Raw genomic sequence first — 27689 nt, forward strand, 5'->3', positions numbered from 1 at the left:
ATGCATGAGATACGGTTGCTTTCCAATCATTAACACCGAAGTCTGCCAGAAGCACTTTGTATTAATGAATTTCAAAATATTTTACCATTTTATGAAGTCTAACTACATGCTTTCTGGGAAGATTTCAAGCACAGTCTGACTGAATAGGCAGCTTACTGCTGGTAACAGAGACAAATGGTAAAAGCAGACCTGAAATTCACAACTTCTGACTAATCCATCTATCATGATGGTCCATTATTCCAATCAGCCCGTCTCTAATAAAATCAACATCACTTAATGTAAATGTGAATGTAAATATTCACAGGTAACAATGCAGAAGTATCAGTGGAAAGGATGAAAGAAATAAAAGCCAAAAGTATGATTCCTGCTACTGTTGTGTAATGAATATAAGTCCTACAGAGGGCCCTTCTTCCTCCTACCTCCAAGCATCTACAAAGAAAACTACAGAATATCGTCACAAGCTTTTCATTATTAATAAAAGTTCAAGGAAGAACTCAGATTACCCCTCACCAAGGAAATTAGCTGGTGACATGTGTGAGAACGACTGCATTCAACCTTTCCTGGTCCAGCCAGATCTACTTGACTAGGCTAATACACTCTCATGAAATGGACTGGCTTCAAGGTAAAGTCTAACAAAATTAAATATACACGAGCTCCTGAGGGAATTAAATCAATGGACTACAAAGCGACTTCCTGATTTTTCTCTGATAACTTGTCACTCTCGCCAGAAGGAGCACCCTGCACACTGCGTAGGCAAGAGTAAGGTATGGCGGTGGTAACGGAGACCAGTGAGCATAAAAACCCTAGAAAAAGCAGCTGTTACTTTTGTTTTCCTCTCCTTCCCTCTCCCTTGCCCTCCCCCCTTTCTGTCTTGTGTGCGTGCACGTGCATGCGTGTGTATGCTTATACTCCACTTACATAGCCCTATATAGTTTGCAAACTTTATAACAACCCAGTTTTCATATATGTTACTATTGCATGGTAAAAAAAAAAAAAAATAGTAGCTAAATTTTAAATGCTACTTTTAACATGGACTTAAGGCAATCTTTTAAAGTGTAAGTAACAGAGATGCGATGATTTATGTTATTAAATAAATGATTTAGAACCCATTTGAGGATAGCTATCGATTCAAAGAGCATTTCCAGACATCAGAAGTGAACTGCATACAACAGCTGCTGAAAGGCAGATGGCTTCCTCATTCAGTGGCATGAGCCTCTTTTATGAATTAAGATCATGGCCCTGCCCTGTCCACACTGGACAATCCTATAACAATGTGCACTTCTGTGGTTTGGACTAATAGAGTTTTGTATCTTCTGCTGTTGAAGGTCACTTGTATCTTGGATTTTCTTGTTTATCTTGACTGAGTGTGGACTATTCTCAACCTAGTTGAGAGGTATTTGTATCAAGCAGTGTTAATGAGAGAAGTGCCTTCCACTGAGTTTCTTACATATCTTTGCCACTACTGTCACTGTACAGAATAGATTCCTCCAAGAAAAACTTTCTTGCTAAAATACAAGTATAGCACTTTTAAGTGGAAAAGAACTGCTCAACCAAAATAGAGAAGGTATTTCCATCATTTCTAAAAGCTATTTAGCTTACCCAGATTAAACCAATGATGGGTGAATATTTACTAATGCAAAGCTTTATTTTTGCCAAAAAAGTATTCATCATAAAAGTTATGCTCACGTTTGCATTCCTTACAGCACTTGCCATCCACGTATGCAAGAGCCGACTTGAGGGGGCAGTCAGGATTTGGGCAAATCAGAGTTTCACACTGGATGGTTCCATTCTGAGAAGAAAACAGTATTTTAAAGAATTTCCAAGTTGCAGCTTGGTAGCTTTCAAGTATTGTTTAATATATTTCTTAAATTTCAAACTCTTCATGTAAAATGTCATAAATACCACTATTCTCTTTGGTTATTATACAGCAAAACCCATAATACAGTAAAACCCACAGTAATGCAAACTGGGTCATAACACAGATGGTGATTGGCTCCACCTTCTGTCCAGCAACTGAGCTAGAGTTCTCACCTCCTGTTGTGAAGTGGATGAGGACAGGTGTGGAGGGAAGGGCACCTGCTGACAGAGAAACAGCAGGCTGAGGGTCAGCCTGGGGCACTCGTGTCTCCCCAGATGACTCACAAAATGAGCATCAACAAACGAGGAGATTTTTGGAATAGCTGCTGCCGTGCTGGAGACCCAGTCTCAGGATGCAGAAATCTTCCCAAGGATATTTAAGCTTGGACAGGCCACCACCATGAACTGATGCTGACAGTCATCACAAGAGGTGCCAAACGGCAAAGGGGACCTCAAGGAATTTGATTCCCGAAGGTCACCCAGAGCTCCCAGGTAGGTTAGCTGCTTTTCTAGTCGTTTTATTGACTTCACATACCACATCTTGTATTTTACTCAATTTGATTTTTGGCACCCATTTAACAAGTTGGGAAGGTTTTACTGTATTTGTAAAATGCTATGACTTTAATAGGAATATATGTTCCTGAATAGAAATCATACAAAGCAGGCACACACAGACACACCTGTACGGTTATTTCACAGCTAACTTTGACCTTCTTACGTCATGATCTCCCACTTTTGAATAAACTGGATGAACTTGGGAAAAAATTTTTTTAGACCTCTGACTTCTTTACAGTCAACCAATTTTAACAGGTAATTCATATGGAATTTAAAAGTTCAAAACTAAACTCCTTTTGAACTTGTCTTTGAAAATGAACTTACATGTTTGAAATAATAATGCACTAAATATTCTACTTAATTAGTGAGCAATTAGAAAACTCAAACTTATTTATACTCTATAATTTGTATTCCGCTGTATTAGTAAACTTTTAAAGATTATTTAAACTCCATTATTTGTTTGCACAGCCCAATCTGGACACAGTATTTCCTGTTGCACTTAATTTAGTTTTATCAAAATGCATTAATAAAACATGAGGGGAAAATCCCTGGAAAAGTTAAGGATAACAGGATAGAATCCTTTGGGAATCCCTTTACTGACCCAATTTAAGTTGTTAACTTCATGTGTGGACCAGTAAACTTAAAACTTTATAGCATTCTGAAACCGTAATCATCTTTATAGGCTAGAAAGTGTCTTTAATAAGGCAACACACAGTCCTTTAGATTTGACCGGGTTTGCTGCCACTTTAGTGTTGTGTTTTGAGGAAATGGGTCCCGAAATTTTCATGATGACATTGTTTTAATAAATTTTTAAAGGGTGGGGACATCTGAGTTCCCTTAGTCTGAACTCCAGCAAAAGCCATACCAGGCATGTGCAGTTCTTACAGCCGTCTGTCCACGACTCGAGTTCTCGGTAGGTGGTTCCCTTCATGGTGCAAGTCCTTTCACAATAGCACTGGTCCAATCTATTCATTCGCTGTTCGGCTCGAGACAGCTGTGGCACAAAGGAAGGGGTTCATATTGTTCACCATTCCAGCAATGCAGAAAGGCAAAATACTCCAACAGGCATCTGACTGTTTTTCAGATGAATAGCTGTAATGATGGCTGTGCCCATCAACTATTTATTATAAATATACATAAGCCTTTATTTTTTTCATTTTATTCTTTTCCATTGTGATTTATTACGGGATATTGAATATAGTTCCCTGTGCTATATGGTAGGCCCTTATTGTTTATCCACTCTCTATATAATGGTTTGCATCTGCTAATCCCAAACTCCCAATCCATCCCTCCCTCACCCACCTCTCCCTTGGCAACCACAGGTCTGTTCTCTACGTGTGTGAGTCTTTTTCTGTTTCGTAGGTAAGTTCATTTGTGTCATATTTTAGATTCTACATATAAGTGATATCGTATGGTAACTGGCTTTCTCTTTCTGACTTACTTAATTAGTGTGATAATCTCTAGGTCCGCCCATGTTGCTGCAAATGACTTAAGACTTTAATTTAAAAGAAAGGATTTTTCCCCCCTTCTTTTTGTAGTAAACTTGCCCCCTGCCTTTGGGGGAAAAAAGCAGGATTTATAGGACGGAAAAGAAGGCTAAGTCAAAATAGCATCATCCACGATGCAGAGAAGCATTTTCCATTTTTAAAAATGTCTAATTTCATGACTATGTTTGCTCGAGTGCAAACATAAATTTTAGAATATATATTGGGTCAGAAACAAATCATTGCTATACAACACAACTTCCAGGTCATAAGTAACTGCTATGCAACAAGACAACAGCCTGGTGAAACTATAGGTAAACTTGATACAGGCTTAAGACAGCCAACATTCCTACAACTGTAACACAGTGGTAGAAAGATTTCGTGGGACCATTTCCTTGACATAATTCTAGTGCTCATATTCTTTACAATGTCCTCTTGCCTCCTTCCTTGCAAACAAAAACTAAATAATAATAAACACTAAATTAAACAATAAATCCTATTGTCGTAATAAGCAGTGTAGTAATCTGCCTCATTCTTGATTTACTGAATCGTTCGTTATACAGATGGCTAGGGTCTGAATATTTATAAGCCCCTTTCTTGAGCAGGGATTTCGGTTCAGTCCTGGTACACAGTAGGGTATGAGAAAAGTCTCAAAGGTGAACAACTGTGGTTATAAAAGGAATTGTAAGGAACCTCAAGGATTTGTGAGCTCCCCCAGACCCTATTTCTAAGGAGCTTTTACCTTGGCTGATGTTTTGGCTAAAATGTCCTGCAGCTCCATGATTTTCTGCACGAGTCCATGAAAGTCATTGCAAGTTGGACAGGCTAGAATTACAAACACCACATTGGTCAAGTTATATTTATAAGGAGTTCAATCTGGTTAAGTCTATGCTGACAACTAATATAGAAAAACTCTAATTTCAAACTGACATTTTGGACAAAACTAAGCAAGAAGCATACTTTTCATTACACGGTGTGAGAACTAATGGACTTACTGCGATTAAGATCTGGGCACTGAGCAATAAATCCTTGGGGCATGACAAGTAATTGCACGTCTTGCATTATACCCTGTGTGAGAAAAATTTTGAAAAAGACGTATTACTTTCATCTACCCAAATTATGTTCAACAGTCAAGTTCAGGAAGGGAAACATTACAGGATAGACTCACCAAAATCCCTGAATAAAATCTTTTTGAATACATTGCTTTGACTTCAAACCAAAGGGAAAGAAAAACATCAGGCAGGCAAAATAGATGGTTACCCACGTACTTTCTTATTGATAATATTTTTAAAGCCTTAAGAGTAAATGTCAAGATATAATTAAGAGACAATAGTATGTGTCTGGGGAAGTTATTTTTAGTTAGCCACTGAAGAAAGGCTTGAAAATGACCTTTAAAAATCAACCTGAAAATCACTTTGGGTTTCAACAACAGTGAAACTGATAGCCGTTTTAAGTTAACTGCAATCATCAAAAAGAAAACAAGAGAAAAGCTAAGTCATAAGAACAATGCTTATTCTAGCATTTCTTGTTTCTCGGTTGGATATTTTAAAGTGAATTTCTCAATTTAAAAAGGACAAGAGATTTATTAAACAGCTACAGCAAGACTTAGTGATGAGTCCTTAGGAGTACAGAAAGTTTAGCCTAAAATTTTTTTAAATGCCAACTGGAAATGACCCATTTTACACAGAAGGTCACATCACATGTTTACATGTGAAATTTACATGCATCCTTTGTCATTAAGATATAATTAGCTTCCAGCTTACAAGGCTCTTAAAGCAATGGCCAAATGGTAGCTCAGAAACGACCTCATCAGACACACTCCAGCGTCCCTTTCATTCACCACCCCTCTCTCTTCCTTCAACATCTTTATATATTTTCTTTAAGTAATATTTCACTTTATCCCTTTTGAAAAATGGAAATAGAACATTTAATGACAGAGGTGACATACCAACATATTATTAAGACAATTTTGAATGTACCTACAAAGATTTACCAGTCAACTCCTGGACTAGGTATCTTCTACATATTTAATCTGATTCATTGCATGGTACAAAAACAGTGTCAGTGTAAGTGATAAATATTTAAGTATACTCTGTGGCAATTGCTGGATCTGCTGTTTGCTTGGGGTTTGGATCAGGGAAGCAACTTGTATACAACAAAATCCTATCACTTGGTAGCAGCAACATGAAAGCAAAGCTACCATGTAGAGTTCTATAGTTTGTGTACTGCCCAAATCTAGTGAGCACCATTTACAGTCTACAGTAAAAATGACGGCCCCTAGAGTAGGACACATAACTGACGTGTGAGGTTTCTGACGCCCCATCTGGGCTCCGTGGGGAAGAGTGCCATGATTGAATAGAGGAGAGACTCAGCACCTATAGCAAAAACTTGCTACCCCTTATGTGGGAAAAGAGCACTGATTTTTCAGGACTCACGAGCATGGGATCAATTCCCCATGACTGGCTTTGGATAAGTTGTTTAAACTCTCTGAACAAGTTTATGCATATGTAAAAGAGATTTTAAAAGAATTTTAAAGGCCCTGCACCAAGGCTAGCAAGACTAGGATTCGATGAAGTAACACATTCAAAGCACCTGGTTTCCAGGTAGCAGTTTAAGTAAGTTTTAAAAATACCTTCCAGGGAATACAAACCTTTCTTAGAACACAATGTTAAAGTTACTGGTACCTACTCTAGCTAGAAATCCCTGAGTTAGACACATCACCTATCATTGTTTCATTTAACGACCATTTGCCGATCCTCTTCTGTATGACAGGCAGTGTCGGAGTCATTGGAGGGGAAATGATTACACTATGGGCTTGTAATCAAGCAATTTTCTGAACTTTATTTCCTCAACCTTAAAATACTGAAAGTTAAACGGTATGTCTTTTAGATCCTGTGATGCAATTCCATGGAGTGTGTCTCTAAACAGACAATAAGAAAAAGATATAAATTATAACTGCTTTCTAGTTTTGATAGATTTGCGCATATATATATATATTCCTTTCTCACTTTCAGAAGTACGAAGAGACCATGAATAATGAATATTGAAAAGTTTTAATTCTCTATTATTAACACCCCAATAAAAGTCTCATCAAAGGTTATATTTCAAAGGTAGAGAGTTTATTTGTATATTAACATTTTAGATTTTTATTGTTTTGAATGCCTGATTTCAAGAAGATGTTAACTCTGCCCTGATTGGGCCTTATGATCATCTCTGTTATGTTTAAAGTTCAAACTCATTCAGGAAAAAAAGAGAAAATAGTGCTGACCAGCTAAATGAAACACCAGTGTAAAAAAAAAAAAAAAAAACTAAAACAGAAATAGACACAAATAGAAAAAAACTATACACATCAAATTATTTTGCTTTACACCATAAAAAGCAAAACGTACTTTTCCAAATTCATTAAAAAGCATTTCTATTTACACTTTATGCTCAGACCTTAGTCAGAAGATACCTTAAAATATCCGTGTGCATTATTTCTCTGTCCCAGCCAAAATGATGTGCCCACAGGCAAGTCTGTGGAAGGCTTTTCCACCACTCTTTCATATATTCTGCAAAGAAGCACCAGGTAAGTAATGTGCATTAACCGTCATTTCTTAGAATCTTCCGTTACCTGAACTGAGAACATTTCACTTACTTATTGCAGTCGACGTGTAAAATCAAGTGGGAGGCACTGATGGCTAAGGAGAGCTTGTGCCACTTATCATCAGCCAAAATGTAAGGAAACACTTCTGTGTGAGGATGGTGGCTGCCGGAGGAGTGGTAGTGCAGTCTGACTTCATTCCGATGGCCGCTGCTTTCCAATTCCAGGTACCTGCACAGAGAAGAAGAATCACACGAGGCCCATTGAAAATAAAGCTCAAAAATGATGTACATGACCTCTGTCTCCAGAAAGATGGAATAGACATAATTTTCCTATTCCTCCCAATAAGTACAACTAAACAGGATATTATAAAACAAACAATAAGAAGAGTCTGAAAGATGGAGAAAATTTTTTAAAAAGGCAAGGGCACTCAGGGCCCGAGTAACAACAGAATGGTGAGTGAAGAGGGTTTTCTTTTTGCCTCATATATGCCAGTCTTGGAGGTGGAGAAACCAGCAACCTGGAAATACAATGGATGCAGACAAAACAATTCCCCTCAAAAGCCTGCTCACTCTAGCTAAAGTACCTAAAAAGGAGAAGCCCAGAAAGACAAAAACTTTTAGAGAACAACCACTCTATTCCAGCCAAGCACCACAGGAAACACTGTGATTCCATCTGCTAACATGTCAGCAAAGGCTAAGTGGGGAGCCTAGATTTCCACTCTCTTGAGGCAGAAATCAGGTACCCAATGCCTCTGCCAGGTGGTGCCAACAAAGGCCAAGTAGAGAGCCAAGAACTGTAACCCTGTCAGCCAGTGATAAGACGAACCATGGCATCAGTGGAGACCATGTTCCATCCCTAGTAACAAAGCCCACTGCCTTCTCAGAGGAGGCCTAGTGGAGAGTCAGAACTTTCACCATCACCCTGCAGTAATGACACCATCCCTACCAGAGTGTTTGGTAGAGACCATGTGGGCAGTTGGAACTTCTACCCCCTCACCCAGAAATAATAAAAGTTCTCACTTAATTGTCAACTGAAGGCCTAGTAGGGAACCTGGATTTCCAGTTCCACCTGGAAATAACAAGATGACACCCCCTCATCCTCTGCCAGTGCATTGTCACAGAAAGTCACATAAAATATGGAGTTTAATGAGATCCAAGTCTCAGAACATCATACAAATATATCCATGTTTCAATCCAAGTCTCAAAACATTATACAAAAATATCCAGGTTTCAACCCAAAATCAAACAGCATACCAAGAATCAGAAAGATCTCAAATATAATGCAAAAAGACAACCAATAGATATCAACATCACAAGATGACAGAGATGTAAAAATTACCTGACACAGATTTTAAAGAAGCATTGATTAAAATGAGCAATTACAAACATATTTGAACAAACTTGAAACAAATGAAAAAAAGTTAGAGGCTGAGATTGGTTCAAGATGGCGGACTACAAGGATGTGCTCTCCCTCTTGCGAGAGCACTGGAATCACAACTAACTGCTAAACAATCATCGACAGGAAGACACTGGAACTCATCAAAAAAGATACCCCACATCCAAAGACAAAGGAGAAGCTACAATGAGATGGTAGGAGGGTCGCAAGCACAACAAAATCAAATCCCATAACGGCTAGACGGGTGACTCACAAACTGGAGAACACATACCACAGAAGTCCACCCACTGGAATGAAGGTTCTGAGCCCCACGTCAGGCTTCCCAACCTGGGGGTCCAGCAACGGGAGGAGGAATTACAAGAGAATCAGACTTTGAAGGATAGCAGGATTTGATTTCAGGACTTCGAGAGGACTGGTGAAAACACAGACTCCACTCTTGGAGGACACACACAAAGTAGTGTGCACATCAGGACCCAAGGTAAGGAGCAGTGACCCCACAGGAGACTGAACCAGATCTACCTGCTAGTGTTGGAGGGTCTACTGCTGAGGCGGGGGGGTGGCTGTGGCTCACCACGAGGACAAGGACACTGGCAGCAGAAGTTCTGGGAAGTACGCCTTGGCGTGAGCCCTCCCAGAGTCTGCTATTATCACCACCAAAGAGCCTGGGTAGGCTCCAGTGTTGGGTTGCCTCAGGCCAAACAACCAACAGGGAGGGAACTCAGCCCCACCCATCAGCAGACATGCAGATTAAAGTTTTACTGAACTCTGCCACCAGAGCAACACCCAGCTCTACCTACCACCAGTCCCTCCCAGCAGGAAGCTTGCACAAGCCTCTTAGGTAGCCTCATCATCCAGAGGGCAGACAGCAGAATTAAGAAGAACTACAATTCTGCAGCCTGTAGAACAAAAACCACATTCACAGAATGACAGACAAGATGAAAAGGCAGAGGACTATGTACCAGATGAAGGAACAAGATAAAACCACAGGAAAACAACTAAATGAAGTAGAGATAGGCAACCTTCCAGAAAAAGAATTCAGAATAATGATAGTGAAGATGATCCAGGGCCTCAGAAAAAGAATGGAGGCAAAGGTCGAGAAGATGCAAGAAATGTTTAACAGGGCTTCCCTGGTGGCGCAGTGGTTAACAGTCTGCCTGCCAATGCAGGGGACACGGGTTCGTGCCCCAGTCTGGGAAGGATCCCACATGCCACGGAGCAGCTGGGCCTGTGAGCCATGGCCACTGAGCCTGCGCGTCCGGAGCCTGTGCTCCGCAACGGGAGAGGCCACAGTGAGAGGCCCGCAAACCGCAAAAAAAAAAAAAAAAGAAAAAAAGAAATGTTTAACAAAGACCTAGAAGAATTAAAGAACAAACAAACAGAGATAAACAATACAGTAACTGAAATGAAAAACACACTAGAAGGAATCAATAGCAGAATAATTGAGGCAGAAGAACAGATAAGTGACCTGGAAGACAGAATGGTGGAATTCACTGCTGCAGAACAGAATAAAGAAAAAAGACTGAAAAGAAATGAAGACAGCCTAAGAGACCCCTGGGAAACCATTAAATGCAACAACATTCGCATTACAGGGGTCCAGGGGGAGAATATACAGAGAAAGGACCATAGAAATATTTGAAGTGATTATAGTCAAAAACTTCCCTAACATGGGAAAGGAAATAGTTACCCAACTCCAGGAAACACAGAGAGTCCCAGGCAGAATAAACCCAAGGAGAAACACAGTGAGAACACAGTAATCAAACTGACAAAAATTAAAGAAAAATAAAAATTATTGATAGCAACAAGGGAAAAATGACAAATATCATACTAGAGAACGCCCATAAGGTTAATAGCTGATTTCTCAGCAGAAGCTCTACAAGCCACAAGGGAGTGGCATGATATATTTAAAGTGATGAAAGGGAAAAAGTACAACCAATATTACTCTACCCAACAAGTATCTCTTTCAGAGTTGATGGAGAAATCAAAATCTTTACACACAAGCAAAAGCAAAGAGAATTCAGCACCAACAAACCAGCTCTACAACAAATGCTAAAGGAACTTCTCTAACTGGGAAACACAAGAGAAGAAAAGGACCTACAAAAACAAACCCATAACAATTAAGAAAATGGTAATAGGAGCACACATATCGATAATTACATTAAATGTGAATAGATTAAATGCTCCAAACAAAAGACACAACTTGCTGAATGGATACAAAAACAAGACCCACATATATGCTGTCTACAACAGACCCACTTCAGACCTAGGGACACATACAGACTGAAAGTGAGGGGATGGAAAAAGATATTCCATGCAAATACAAATCAAAATAAATCTGGAGTAGCAGTACTCATATCAGATAAAGTAGACTTTAACATAAAGAATGTTACAAGAGACAAGGGAGAACACACATAATGATAAAGGGATCAATCCAAAAAGAAGATATAACAATTATAAACATACATACACCCAACATAGGAGCACCTCAACACATAAGGCAACTGCTAACAGCTATAAAGAGGAAGTCGAAAGTAACACAGTAATAGTGAGGGACTATAACACCTCACTTACAATAGTGGACATATCATCCAAACAGAAAATTAATAAGGAAACACAAGCTTTAAATGACACAATAGACAAAATAGATTTAATTGATATTTATAGGACATTCCATCCAAAAACAGCAGATTACACTTTCTTCTCAAGTGTGCATGGAATATTCTCCAGGATAGATCACATCTTGCGTCACAAATCAAGACTTAGTAAATTTAAGAATACTGAAATCATATCAAGCATCTTTTCTGACCACAATGCTATTAGATTAGAAATCAGTTACAGGGAAAAAAATGTAAAAAAACACAGACACATGGAGGTTATTTTATACGTTACTAAATAACCAAGAGATCACTGAAGAAATCAAAGAGGAAATTAAAAAATAACTTGAGATAAATGACAATGAACACAAGACAATCCAAAACCTATGGGATGCAGCAAAAGCAGTTCTAAGAGGGAACTCTATAGCTATACAAGCCTACCTCATGAAACAAGAAAAATCTCAAATAAACAATCTAACCTTACACCTAAAGGAAATAGAGAAAGAACAAACAAAACACAAAGTTAGTAGAAGGAAAGAAATCATGAAGATCAGATCAGAAATAAATGAAATAGAAACAAAGAACACATTAGCAAAGATCAATAAAACTAAAAGCTGGTTCTTTGAGAAGATAAACAAAATTGATAAACCATTAGCCAGACTCATCAAGAAAAAGAGAGAGACCTCAAATCAAGAAAATTGGAAATGAAAAAGGAGAAGTTACAACAGACACTGCAGAAATACAAAGCATCCTAAGACACTACTACAAGCAACTCTATGCCAATAAAATGGACAACCTGGAAGAAATGGACAAATTCTTAGAAAGGGATAAGCTTCCAAGACTGAACCGGAAAGAAATAGAAAATATGAACAGACCAATCACAAGTAATGAAATTGAAACTGTGATTAACAATCTTCCAACAAACAAAAGTGCAGGACTAGACGGCTTCACAGGTGAATTCTATCAAACATTTAGAGAAGAGCAAACACCCATCCTTCTCAAACTCTTCCAAAAAAGTGCAGAGGAAGGAATATTCCCAAACTCATTCTATGAGGCCACCATCACCCTGATACCAAAACCAGACAAAGATACTACAAAAAAAGAAAATTACAGACCAATATCACTTACGAATGTAGATGCAAAAATCCTCAACAAAATACCAGCAAACAGAATCCAACAACACATTAAAAGGATCATACACCATGATCAACTGGGATTTATCCCAGGGATGCAAGGATTCTTCAGTATACGCAAATCAATCAATGTGATACACCATATTAACAAACTGAAGAATAAAAACCATATGATCATCTCAATAGATGCAGAAAAAGCTTTTGACAAAATTCAATGCCCATTTATGAAAAAAACTCTCCAGAATGTGGGCATAGAGGGAACCTACCTGAATATACTAAAGGCGTATATGACAAACCCACAGCAGACATCATTCTCAATGGTGAAAAACTGAAAGCATTTCCTCTAAGATCAGGAACAAGACAGGACGTCTACTCTCGCCACTATTATTCAACATAGTTTTGGAAGTCCTAGCCATGGCATTCAGAGACGAAAAAGAAATAAATGGAATACAAATTGAAAAAGAAGAAGTAAAACTGTCACTGTTTGCAGATGACATGATACTATACATAGAGAATCCTAAAGATGCCACGAGAAAAGTACTAGAGCTAAGCAATGAATTTGGTAAAGATGCAGGATACAAAATTAATGCACAGTAATCTCTTGCTTTCCAACACACTAACAACAAAAGATCAGAAAGAGAAATTGAGGAAACACTCCCAATTACCATTGCAACAGAATAAAATACGTAGGAATAAACCTACCTAGGGAGACAAAAGACCTGTATGAAGAAAACTATAAGACCCTGATGAAAGAAATCAAAGATGACACAAACAGATGGAGAGATATAGCATGTTCTTGGTTTGGAAGAATCAATATTGTGAAGATGACTATACTACCCAAAGCAATCTACAGATTCAATGCAATCCCTATCAAATTACCAATGGCACTTTTTACAGAACTAGAACAAAAAATCTAAAAATTTGTATGGAAACACAAAGGACCCTGAACATCCAAAGCAGTCTTGAGGGAAAAAAAGGGAATCAGACCCCCTGACTTCAGACTATACTACAAAGCTACAGTAGCCAAGACACTATGATACTGGCACAAAAACAGAAATATAGGGCTTCCCTGGTGGCACAGTGGTTGAGAGTCCGCCTGCCGATGCAGGGGACAAGGGTTCGTGCCCTGGTCCGGGAATATCCCACATGCCGCGGAGTGGCTGGGCCCGTGAGCCATGGCCGCTGAGGCTGCGTGTCCGGAGCCTGTGCTCCGCGACAGGAGAGGCCATGACAGTGAGAGGCCCATGTACAGCAAAAAAAAAAAAAAAGAACAGAAATATAGATCAATGGAACAGGATAGAAAGCCCAGAGATAAACCCACACACCTATGGTCAACTAACCTATGACAAAGGAGGCAAGGATATACAATGGAGAAAAGACAGTCTCTTCAATAAGTGGTGCTGGGAAAACTGGACAGCTACATGGAAAAGAATGAAATTAGAACACTCCCTAACACCATACACAAAAATAAACTCAAAATGGATTAGAGACCTAAATGTAAGACCGGAAACTATAAAACTCTTAGACGAAAACATAGAAAGAACACTCTTTGACATAAATCACAGCAAGATCTTCTTTGATCCACCTCCTAGAGTAATGGAAATAAAAATAAACAAATGGGACCTAATTAAACTTAAAACCTTTTGCACAGCAAAGGAAACAAGACGAAAGGACCAGCCTCAGAATGGGAGAAAATATTTGCAAACAAAGAAACAAAGGATTAATCTCCAAAACATACAAACAGCTCATGCAGCTCAATATTAAAATAAGAAACAACCCAATCAGAAAATGGGCAGAAGACCTAAATAGATATTTCTCCAAAGAAGTCATACAAATGGCCAAAAAGCACATTAACAGCTGCTCAACATTACTAATTATTAGAGAAATGCAAATCAAAACTACAATGAGGTATCACCTCACACCAGTCAGAATGGGCATCATCAGAAAATCTACAAGCAACAAATGCTGGAGAGGGTGTGGAGAAAAGGGAGCCCTCTTGCACTCTTGGTGGGAAGGTAAATTGATACAGTCACTATGGAGAACAGTATGGAGGTTCCTTAAAAAACTAAAAATAGAATTACCTTATGATCCGGCAATCCCACCGTTGGGAATATACCCAGAGAAAACCATAATTCAAAGACACATGCACCCCAATGTTCATTGCAGCACTATTTACAATAGCCAAGACATGGAAGCAACCTAAATGTCTATCAACAGATGAATGGATAAAGAAGATGTGGTATATATATAGTTGGAATATTACTCAGCCACAAAATTGAACGAAATTGGGTCATTTGTAGAGACGTGGATGGATCTAGAGACTGTCATACAGAGTGAAGTAAGTGAGAAAGAGAAAAACAAATACCGTATATTAATGCATATATGTGGAAGCTAGACAAATGGTACAGATGAACCGGTTTGCAGGGCAGAAATAGAGACACAGATGTAGAGAACAAATGTGTGGACACCAAGGGGAGAAAGTGGCTGCGGCATGGGGCAGGGGGGGTGATGAATTGGGAGATTGGGATTGACATATATACACTAATATGTATAAAATGGATGACTAATAAGAACCTGCTGTATAAAAAAATAAATAAAATTCAAAAATTAAAAAAACAAGTTAGAAAGCCTCAGCAAAGAAATAGAAGGACCAGATAAATAAAGATGAACCAAATGGAAATTTTAAAACTGAAAAATAAAATAACTGGAATAAAAAGCTCAACAGCAAAATGGAGGGGACCAAAAAAGAGTCAGTTAACTAGAAGACAGAATAAAAATTATCCGATATGAGCAGCAGAGACAAAACAGACTGAAAAAAAATGAACAGTCTCAGAGGCCTGGGAGATTATAACAAAAGTTCTAACATTTTCATAATCAGAGCCCATAAAAGAGGAAAAAGAGGGTGAACTAAAAAAGTACTTGAAGAAATAATGGCTGTAAACTCCCCAAATCTGGTCAGAGACATAAACTCACAGATTCATGAATCTGTGCAAACCCCAAACAAGATAAACTCGAAGGAATACTGATCATAACAAAACTTCTGAAAACTAAGAATAAAGAAAAAAATATTGAAAGCAGTGAGAAAAAAAATTGACACGTTATGTATAGGAAAAAGCAATTAGAATGGTAGTGAATTCCCCAGAAGAAACAATGAAAGCCAGAAGGAAGTGGAAAAATATTTTTAATGTGACGAAAGAAAAAGCTATCAGGCCAGAATCCTATACCCAGTGAAAATAGCCTTCAGGGTTGAAGAAATCAAGGCATTCTCAAATTAAGAAAAACAAGGATAATTTGAACCAAGTTTTAAACTTAGATATGTTATGTTTGAAGTACCTAATGAGCATTCAAGAGGACATGTAGGGAGGTCAGCGAGATCTACCAGGCTGAGATGGAGAGAGGTCCATTATGGAAATAGGACTTGGGAGTCATAGACATAGAGATTGTATTGAAAGCCATGAAGGCATAGGGATTACCCAGGGAATTATTATAGATGAAATGACACATTAACATTTTGAGGAGGAACTAGCAAATGAAACCAAAGGCCAATGAGAGCAGAGGAGAAAAAAAGTGACAGTGGTGTCACTCACTAAAAAAAAATCTGATAAAATACCAACTATTCACTCATAGGGGAATTATACATCCATGTTCTGGAACACTATGCCACTCTCTGAAAGCATGAAGTTCTGACGTGAAATAATGCCGTCGTTAATTACCAATATGAATTAAACTTAAAAAAAGCTCTATAGAATCCCATTTAGTTTGAGAAAACTGTGTGTGTGTGTGTGTGTTTAGAGAAAAAATGATCAAGAAGGATATATGCCAAAATGTTAACAGTAGTTACCTCAGGGGAGTACAATTTGGGGGAAAGGATGCAACAACCTTCTCAAATATTTTTATAACCTTGAATTTTCTCCATTAATTATGTATTACTTCTTTAATATAATACATACATACACACATATATAGTAAAATTCTATTTTAAGATAAAAAATAAACTAAGTAATCCAGAATATAAATCATGTGTAAACTTATTAAGAATAAAACACCAAGTTGTTTGGTCTTTGATCCAGAAGATACCAATCAGAGAGTCCCTTCTATCTTATTATTTGATAACAAGTATTCATTATTTAATCAACTAGTGAGTTCTATAATGATAGAGAGATATTTGCATTTTAAAAAAATAACATCAGCAAACAGATCACCCCATTGCTATATACCTTTAGTTCTTTTACCACATGGAGGCAAGAACCCTACCACTGCTGTCAGTCTGGTCTCTTCCTCTAGATATTACTGTCACCTGTACTGAATTCCTAAATTTGAGGCACCAGAATTATCCTTAATAGCACGGAGGCTGACACTATGCTGCACAAACAAGAACAACCCTTCAGTAGTTAAATATTTTACCAAAAATTACATTTTTATCAGCATCATTTGCTCAGTTTTTTTTAATGAAATAGATATATAATACACAAAAAACATCTAGTGAAAAGAAAAATAAATAATGATGTAAAACACTTAGAAGTGTGCCTAGCATGTGGTGAGTATTCAATAAATATTATTCGTTTCCAGAACTCCACCTGTCCCCCATTGGATGGCATCTAAGTGGGAGGTGGCCTCCCCTCACCTATCCCCCCACCCCAAGGCTCAGCAGATCAGTGTGGTTAAACTTACCCAAGCCCTAAAGCCTGACCTCCACTTCACATCCTGGTAGCCCTCCTGGTAGCAGTAAGCTACTTCATCTCTCTGTGCCTCATCTGGTTACCCAACTATAAAACAAAGATACAAATTGCACTTGCCTCAAAGGACTTCCGTGAGGATTGGAATGAGTTAATTTAAGAAAGCACTCAGAACACTGTTGGGCACGCCCAAAACACGTTAGATATTTTCTCCATTTCAAAAAGCAAAGGTCAAATCCTCCGTCTTCCTCCCCACAGTACAGCCAGGGACAGGTCCATGACACATGTTAGCAATCTGACACTCTTCCTTTGGACTGGGTATCTGGATGAAGCACAGCAAGGAAGAGAGGGAGGAGGGACCCCTACATTGTGATAGGGCAGCAGCATCCCAGTCTGCTATATTAAGGTCACTCTGCATCTTGCTTCCTGTTTGCTGACCTGCCAGGGCACTTTTGATTATTGCCTCCTCCAAATTCTGGTGCCTCAGCCTCCCATCAGTACAGTAAGCTACCCTGCCTGTCCACCACCCCCGAAGTCACCTTACAAGCAAGAACCCTAACTAATACATTACAGTTGTGACCATGGGGAAAATATATAATTGGAATAAAATGTATCAACATTTTTAAAAGCAACTGAGTGACAGAACTATGTATGAAGTTTAACCTTCTTTGTATTGTCCTTTATTTTCCCTTTTATGTTTAATGAGCATTTACCACCTTAAATTGAAATCACATTTTAAATCCCAAGAAGATAATTTGTCACACTTCAACACATCATGTCGCCCTGATTTGTTATTCACAATCTTGAGAAGTAACTAAAATCAGAAATAAAGTTCACCCTTTATAATAATTTATGCCCTTGTTAATCAAATATCCTTTGCAATGACAGAAATATAAACTAAGACTAGGCTTTGAAGAAATAGGCAACAGTGGTAGGACATCATTCATTTTAACAACCTCCTTCATAACTCAAGATCAAATGATAAAAATAAGGTCATGTCTCATCCGCCAAAAGGTTGCACACAACATGAAATGAGAATTTTTCTGCTGCCTTAAATTAAACCTAAATAGAAAAATGATCAGATCACCTCAGAACATTAAGCTACAACCCAGTTGTAAATCAGTCACTTGAAGAAAAGCCACAGGCACTTCTAGTGCCAACTATATCATTAGTGTGGTTCATGGATGGTACAACTGCAAAGGAGTTATGTGCACAGGCTTTGGAATTGAAAACCAGCTCTGCCTCTCACTACCGTCTATGACCTGACCTCTCACTGCCTCAGTTTCCTCATCTGTAAAATAAGGATTCAACGGGATAAGCCATATAAAGCCTGGCATCTGAAACACAGGAAGCACTCAATAAATGGTAACTATTTTAATTATTTGTCAATAGTCCCAATTAGGCATCATTTATAAAGTCCAGCTTTTTATAGCCAATTCTGTGAATAACAAGCAATTTGAACACATTTTTTTGAAATTTTTTTGAGACAAAATTCTCATAACATAAAACTTACTGTTTTAAAGCATACAATTCAGTGTGCTGAATACATTTTTAATTGAAATAATGCAGAAACCAGGAGGCATAACTTGCAGATAAAAACAGATTAATCCACTCTCATAGAAACTAAGTGGACAGCACTGGTATTATGGGGGCTCTAGTGTAACCAGTAAAATATGAAACATGAAGTCCAGTGGTAGGGGCAAATTTACTGTAAGTTAGGCTGCTGCGTTCACTTATTAGAAAGAAAACGGCTGTTTCACCTCGCCTCTACCAATGATTCCCTGAAGTATTGAGGGAGATGGCAGAGTGGGGAGTAAAAGGTGTACTTTTTGGCATCCTTCATTAGAATCATATTGATTCTATTTTTATTAGTTTTTAACAGTATTTGGTCATCAGCAAGCCAGTATAATGCAGCAATTTAAAAGACCTCAGAGTCTTAATCCTGTCTCCATAGTTCACAACTGGACAAGTTAAAAATCTTCTCCAAGCCTCATTTTCCTTCCCTATCAAATAAGGGTAATAAGAGTTGTGAACTTACATGGTTGTTTTGTAAATGAAATAACTTATAAGGACTTACTTTACACAGTTCCTGAGAAAGAGTAAGCACTCCAAACACATCATGATTATGATTTATATTTCCTATGACATATTTATGCATGTTATTTAAACATCAGCAAATTTTCAGGGCTGATTTTAACTTAAACATGAATATCAGACAGAAAGTAATTTAGTGAGAATCTACCCAAATAATGATGTTTGCATCTCATCTATGATATTCCCATCAAATGGTCATCCAGTTTGTTTGAATTCGTCTGGTGACCAATAATTCATGACTTCCTAAGGCCAATCATTTCATTTTTATAAAACCAAGACCTTGCTTATATTAAAACATAAAGGGAAGATGGTTTTTTAAACTATGATTTATTTGTTCATTTATTCCAGCTAATATTTACTATGGGAACTGAGAATATGGCAATGAATAAGGCCAAACAACGGTGAAGTCTGGAGATCCTCAATAATAAACTCATTATTAACTGAAAAATGTTTAGCCATTTCAAAACTAATAATAATACGACTATAAAAATCTTACTGCAAGAAGAGGAATGTAGCTAGATCAGTGAGGGTAACAAAGCTGCTTCAGGAATAATATAGCTAGGAAGCAAAATTATATCACCAAAGGGAAAGAGCAGTAGCAAATGGAAGCTTCATGATTGAAGCCTTGGCATCATACATGACGGCTTGAATAACAATCTCTCCATCTTATTACCCCACATAACTGAGTTTACAATAAAATAAAAGGGAAAGTGGCCATTCATGAAATGGAGGTAATTTATTACTAGCATGACACAAAAAACTCTAAGAAACAACACTTTGAGCTATGAACCTGGAGGGGAGGAGAATTTAGTGGCATCATGAGTACTTTTTAAATATCACTTTGCGAACGGTCTTATACAAGGATGGAGAAAGAACAGATATGATAAAGCACTGGTAATAAGTGGGTACTCACTCCACAGCACAGGTTATGCACGAAAGTTGAGTTGAAATGTTGTTGGATAAAGGGTAGCACCTACTGAATGCTATGTCCTCTCATAACCTCCATTCACTTAGTTGTGACGGAGACCAAGCAAGTGGAAATTAGTGAAAGACTGAAGAGAAAGGGTTCAAAGAAGAGGCAGACTCAAAGAAGATGAGTCTTCCCTACTTTATCAAGAATGAACCCAGGAACACACTGTTGTAAGGTTGAGGAAGATCAACTAGGGAATACGGATTGCTGTGATGATCTGAAAATGCACATATGCAAGTTCGTAGAGAATCTGGCTTACAGATTTGACAAGGGGTTCACAGATCCCATGAGGTCCATTCATGGACTCCAAGCTAAGCATTCCTGCCTTGTGGAAAGACCAAGCAGAATATGGCTACTTGTGAAAGATCTGACAACTTGGTTTTATATATGTATACAATTTTTCTGATATAAAATAATTGGTTATAATAATACAAAAATTCAGAAAATTCACAAAAAATGAAGACGATAAGTAAGATCACTAATGGTCCTGCTGGCAAGAGATGATCAATATAATATTTTTGCATGTATCCTTTGCAGTCTTCTTCACTTAACCATACACTGTGAACAACTTTCCAAGTCAATAAAAGTAAAGCCACATCCTTTGTAATGGAAGCATGGTATTTCATAGTATAGCTGTGCCATGATCTAGTTAATATCCAATTTCCTATTACTGTTTCTGATTTTTCTTTTTTTTTTTTTTTTGGCCATGCCATGCGGCTTGCAGGATTTCAGTTCCCTGACCAGGGATCAAACCCAGGCCACGGCAGTGAAAGCACTGAATCCTAACCACTGGACTGCCAGGGAAGTCCCCAGTTTTTCATTCTTAATAAAAATATTAAGAGAGAGTAGGGTCCAATAAAGAGTGAGAGGACGGGAAATGGAGACAACCAAAGGGAAACAGAGAAACAGCAGTTGAATAGGTAAGGTCAATAGAGGGTTTTACATTTGGCTTGCTTTTCAGACTATAAATATTATAGCATATTTATGTGCTTATGGAAATATCCGATAGAGAAAGTACAAAGTAATAGTGCAAAAGAAGAAGTGAATTCTTGAAGCAACGCCCTGAGAGGAAATGCAATTTCAAACGCAGTTTGGAGTGCTGGCCTTTGTTAGGGTTATGGACACTAAACCTAGAAAGAAGGATAGTTGTAATTAAAATCATCCCACAAACATTACTCCAGTCTCAGATGACTAGATCAGTGAACTCTTTTGAATACTTCAAGGAGAAAGTAACAGCAATCTTTCACAAATTCTTCCAGATTACCAAAAAGGGAACACATCCTAACATATTCTATGAGGCAAAAACCTGACAAAGACATTACAAGGGAAACTACAAACCAATTTAATTCATAAGAATAGACGTAGGGCTTCCCTGGTGGCGCAGTGGTTGAAATTCCACCTGCCAATGCAGGAGACACAGGTTCGTGACCCCATCTGGGAAGATACCACATGCCGCGGAGAGGCTGGGCCCGTGAGCCATAGCCGTTGAGCCTGCGCGTCCAGAGCCTGTGCTCCGCAACAGTGAGAGGCCCACGTATCGCAAAAAAAAAAAAAAAAAAAAGGTAATTCACTACATGTTAACAAAATAAAGGGAGGAGGAACCAACATGGTGGAGTAGAAGGACATGCTCTCACTCCCTCTTGCGAGAACACCAGAATCACAACTAGCTGCTGGACAATCATCAAAAGGAAGACACTGGAACTCACCAAAAAAGATACCCCACAACAAAAGACAAAGGAGAAGCCAAAATGAGACAGAGGAGGGGTGAAATCACAGTAAAATCAAATCCCATAACTGGTGAGTGGGTGACTCACAGACTGGAGAACACTTATACCACAGAAGTCCACCCACTTGAGTGACGGTTCTGAGCCCCACGTCATGCTTCCCAACCTGGAAGTCCGGCAACAGGAGGAGGAATTCCTAGAGAATCAGACTTTGAAGCCTAGTGGGAATTGACTGCAGGACTTTGACAGGACTGGGGGAAAGAGAGACTCCACTCTTGGAGGGCACACGCAAAGTACTGTGCGCATAGGGACCCAGGGCAAGAAGCACTGACCCCACAGGAGACTGAAGCAGACCTACCTCCTAGTGTTGGAGGGTCTACTGCAGGGGTGGGTGGTGGCTATGGCTCACCATGAGGACAAGGACACTGTCAGCAGTTCTGGGAAATACTCCTTGGTGTGAGCCCTCCCAAAGTCTGCCATTAGCCCCAGCAAAGAGCCCAGGTAGTCTCCAGTGTTGGGTTGCCTCAGGCCAAACAACCAACAGGGAGGGAACGCAGCCCCACCCATCAGCAGTCAAGTGGATTAAACTTTTCCTGAGCTCTGCTCACCAGAGCAACAGTCAGCTCTACCCACAACCAGTCACTCCCATCAAGCCTCTTACATAGCCTCATCCACCAGAGGGTAGACAGCAGAAGCAGTAAGAACTACAATCTTGCAGCTTGTGGAACAAAAACCACATTCAAAGAAAGATAGACAAGATGAAAAGGCAGAGGGCTATGTACCAGAAGAAGGAACAAGATAAAACCCCAGAAAAACAACTAAATGAAGTGGAGATAGGCAACCTTCCAGAAAAAGAATTCAGAATAATGACAGTGAAGATGATCCAGGACCTCAGAGAAACAATGGAGGCAAATATCGAGAAGATGCAAGAAATGTTTAACAAAGACCTAGAAGAATTAAAGAACAAACAAACAGAGATGAACAATACAATAACAGAAATGAAAAATACACTAGAAGGAATCAATAGCAGAATAACTGAGGCAGAAGAACGGATAAGTGACCTGGAAGACAGAATGATGTAATTCACTGCTGCAGAAGAGAATAAAGAAAAACGACTGAAAAGAAATAAAGACAGCCTAAGAGACCTCTGGGACAACAATATACGCAACAACATTCGCATTATAGGGGTCCCAAAAGGAGAAGAGAGAGAGAAAGGACCAGAGAAAATATCTGAAGAGATTATATTCGAAAACTTCCCTAACATGGGAAAGGAAATAGCCACCCAAGCCCAGGAAGCGTAGAGAGTTCAACAGATGATAAAACCAAGGAGAAACACACCAAGACACATAGTAATCAAACTGGCTAAAATTAAAGACAAAAGAAAATTATTGAAAGCAGCAAGGGGAAAATGATAAATAACATACAAGGGAATTCCCATAAGGTTAACAGCTGATTTCTCATCGAAACTCTACAAGGCAGAAGGGAGTGGCATGACATATTTAAACTGATGAAAGGGAAGAAACTACAACCAAGATTACTCTACCCAGAAAGGATCTCATTCAGATTCGATGGAGATATCAAAAGCTTTACAAACAACCAAAAGCTAAGAGAATTCAGCACCACCGAACCAGCTCTGCAACAAATGCTAAAGGAACTTCCCTAAGTGGGAAACACAAGAGAAGCAAAGGACCTACAAAATCAAACCCAAAACAATTAAGAAAATGGTCACAGGAACATTCATATCAATAATTACCTTAAACATGGATAGATTAAACGCTCCCACCAAAAGACACAGGCTTGCTGAATGGATACAAAAACAAAACCCATATATATGCTGTCTACAAGGGACCCACTTCAGACCTAGGGACACATACAGAATGAAAGTGAGGGGATGGAAAAAGATATTCCATGCAAATGGAAATCAAAAAAAAGCTGGAGTAGCTATACTCATATCAGGTAAAATAGACATTGAAATAAAGAATGTTACAAGAGACAAGGAAGGACACTACATAATGATCAAGGGATCAATCCAAGAAGAAGGTATAACAATTATAAATATATATACACCCAACATAGGAGCACCTCAATATATAAGGCACCTGCTAACGGCTATAAGAGGAAATAGACAATAACACAATCATAGTGGGGGACATTAACACCTCACTTACACCAATGGACAGATCATCCAAAATGAAAATAAATAAGGAAACTGAAGCTTTAAATGACACAATAGACAAAATAGATTTAATTGATATTTATAGGATATTCCATCCAAAAACAGCAGATTACACTTTCTTCTCAGGTATGCACGGAATATTCTCCAGGATAGATCACATCTTGGGTCACAAATCAAGCCTCAGTAAATTTAAGAAAACTGAAATCATATCAAGCATCTTTTCTGACCACACGCTATGAGATTAGAAATGAATTACAGGGAAAAAAAGGTAAAGAAAACAAACACATGGAGGCTAAACGATACGTTACTAAATAACCAAGAGATCACTAAAGAAATCAAAGAGGAAATCAAAATATTCCTAGGGACAAATGACAATGAAAACACAACAATCCAAAACCTATGGGATACAGCAAAAGCAGTTCTAAGAAGGAAGTTTATAGCTGTAAAAGCCTACCTCAAGAAACAAGAAAAATCTCAAATAAACAATCTAACCTTACACCTAAAGGAACTAGAGAAAGAAGAACAAACAAAACACAAAGTTAGCAGAAGGAAAGAAATCATAAAGACCAGAGCAGAAATAAATGAAATAGAAACAAAGAAAACAATAGGAACAATCAATAAAACTAGAAGTGGTTCTTTGAGAAGATAAACAAAATTGACAAACCATTAGCCAGAATCATCAAGAAAAAGAGGAAGAGGACTCAAACCAATAAAATTAGAAATGAAAAAGGAGAAGTTACAACAGACACCGCAGAAATACGAAGCATCCTAAGAGACTACTACAAACAACTCTATGCCAATAAAATGGACAACCTGGAAAAATGGACAAATTCTTAGAAAGGTGTAACCTTCCAAGACTGAACCAGGAATAAACAGAAAATATGAACAGACCAATCACAAGTAATGAAATTGAAATTGTGATTAACAATCTTCCAACAAACAAAAGTACAGTACCAGATGGCTTCAGGTGAATTCTATTAAACATTTAGAGAAGAGCTAACACCCATAATTCTCAAACTCTTCCAAAAAATTGCAGAGGAAGGAACACGCCCAATCTCATTCTATGAGGTCACCATCACCCTGATACCAAAACCAGACAAAGATACTACAAAAAAAAAAAAATTACAGACCAATATCACTTATGAATATACATGCAAAAATCCTCAACAAAATACTAGCAAACAGAATCCAACAACACATTAAAAGGATCATACACCATGATCAAGTGGGATTTATCCCACGGATGCAAGGATTCTTCAATATACGCAAATCAATCAATATGATACACCATATTAACAAATTGAAGATAAAAACCATATGATTATCTTAATAGATGCAGAAAAAGCTTTTGACAAAATTCAACACCCATTTACGATAAAAACTCTCCAGAAAGTGGGCATAGAGGGACCATAACTCGACATAATAAAGGCCATGTATGACAAACCCACAGCAAACATCATTCTCAATGGTGAAAAACTGAAAGCATTTCCTCTAAGAACCGGAACAAGAAAAGGGTGTGCACTCTCACCACTATCATTCAACATAGTTTTAGAAGTCCTAGCCATGGCAATCAGAGAAGAAAAAGAAATAAAAGGAATAGAAATTGGAAAAGAAGAAGTAAAACTGTCACTGTTTGCAGATGACATGATACTATACATAGAGAATCCTAAAAATGCCACCAGAAAACTACTAGAGCTAATAAATGAATTTGGTAAAGTTGCAGGATACAAAATTAATGCACAGAAATCTCTTGCATTCCTATACACTAATGATGTAAAATCTGAAAGAGAAATTATGGAAACACTCCCATTTACCATTGCAACAAAAAGAATAAAATACCTAGGAATAAACCTACCTACGGAGACAAAAGACCTGTATGTAGAAAACTATAAAACACTGATGAAAAAAATTAAAGATGATACCAACAGATGGAGAGCTATACCATGTTCTTGGATTCGAAGAATCAAGTTTGTGAAAATGACTCTACTACCCAAAGCAATCTACAGATCAATGCAAGCCCTATCAAATGACCAATGGCATTTTGTACGGAACTAGAACAAATCATCTTAAAATTTGTATGGAGTCACAAAAGACTGTGAATAGCCAAAGCAGTCTTTAGGGGAAAAAAACAGAGCTGGAAGAATCAGACTCCCTGACTTCAGACTATACTACAAAACTACTTTAATCAAGACAATATGGTACTGGCACAAATCCAGAAATATAGAAAAATGGAACAAGATAGAAAGCCCAGAGATAAACCCACGCACCTATGGTCAACTATTCTATGACAAAGGAGGCAAGGATATACAATGGAGAAAAGACAGTCTCTTCAATAAGTGGTTCTGGGAAAACTGGACAGCTACATGTAAAAGAATGAAATTAGAACACTCCCTAACACCATACACAAAAATAATCTCAATATGGATTAGAGACCTAAATGTAAGACTGGACACTATAAAACTATTAGAGGAAAACATAGGAAGAACACTCTTTGACATAAATCACAGCAAGATCTTCTTTGATCCACCTCCTAGAGTAATGGAAATAAAAACAAAAATAAACAAATGGGACCTAATGAAACTTCAAAGCTTTTGCACAGCAAAGGAAACCATAAACAAGACGAAAAGACAACCCTCAGAATGGGAAAAAATATTTGGAAACGAATCATCAGACAAAGAATTAATCTCCAAAATATATGAACAGCTCATGCAGCTCAATATTAAAGAAACAAACAACCCAATCCAAAAATGGGCAGAAGACCTAAATAAACATTTCTCTAAAGAAGATATACAGATGGCCAAGAAGCACATGAAAAGCTGCTCAACATCAATAATTATTAGAGAAATGCAAATCAAAACTACAGTTAGGTATCACCTCACACCAGTTAGAATGGGCATCATCAGAAAATCTACAAACAACAAATGCTGGAGAGGGTGTGGAGAAAAGGTAACCCTCCTGCACTGTTGGTGGGAATGTAAATTGATACAGCCACGATGGAGAAAAGTATGGAAGTTCCTTAAAAAACTAAAAATAGAATTACCATATGATCCAGCAATCCCACTGTTGGGCATATACCCAGAGAAAACCATAAGTCAAAAAGACACATGCACCTCAATGTTCACTGCAGCACTATTTACAATAGCCAGGTCATGGAAGCAATCTAAATGCCCATCGACAGACGAATGGATAAAGAAAATGTGGTACATATATACAATGGAATATTACTCAGCCATAAAAAGGAATGAAATTGGGTCATTTGTTGAGACGTGGATGGATCTAGAGACTGTCATACAGAGTGAAGTAAGTCAGGAAGAGAAAAACAAATATCGTATATTAACACATGTATGTGGAACCTAGAAAAATGGTACAGATGAACCGGTTTACAGGGCGGAAGTTGAGACACAGATGTAGAGAACAAACATATGGACACCAAGGGGGGGAACCGCAG

At 38.2% G+C, this 27689-nt stretch overlaps 1 protein-coding gene across 1 annotated transcript in view; it reads right to left on the reverse strand.

The window, feature by feature from the left end:
- The window catches only part of NELL2 (neural EGFL like 2), a 376417-nt gene that overhangs the window by 280753 nt on the left and 67975 nt on the right, over positions 1-27689 (reverse strand). Inside the window, exons 4-9 of the mRNA XM_060024615.1 lie at positions 7534-7710; positions 7351-7447; positions 4892-4964; positions 4639-4721; positions 3278-3406; positions 1687-1789 (exon numbers count right to left, since the gene is read on the reverse strand). Of these exons, the coding sequence (XP_059880598.1) occupies positions 1687-1789; positions 3278-3406; positions 4639-4721; positions 4892-4964; positions 7351-7447; positions 7534-7710 (662 nt within the window). The remainder of the gene's footprint in view (positions 1-1686; positions 1790-3277; positions 3407-4638; positions 4722-4891; positions 4965-7350; positions 7448-7533; positions 7711-27689) is intronic.

This window comes from Delphinus delphis, chromosome 11, assembly GCF_949987515.2.
Source record: "Delphinus delphis chromosome 11, mDelDel1.2, whole genome shotgun sequence".
NCBI classification, from domain to species: domain Eukaryota; kingdom Metazoa; phylum Chordata; class Mammalia; order Artiodactyla; family Delphinidae; genus Delphinus; species Delphinus delphis.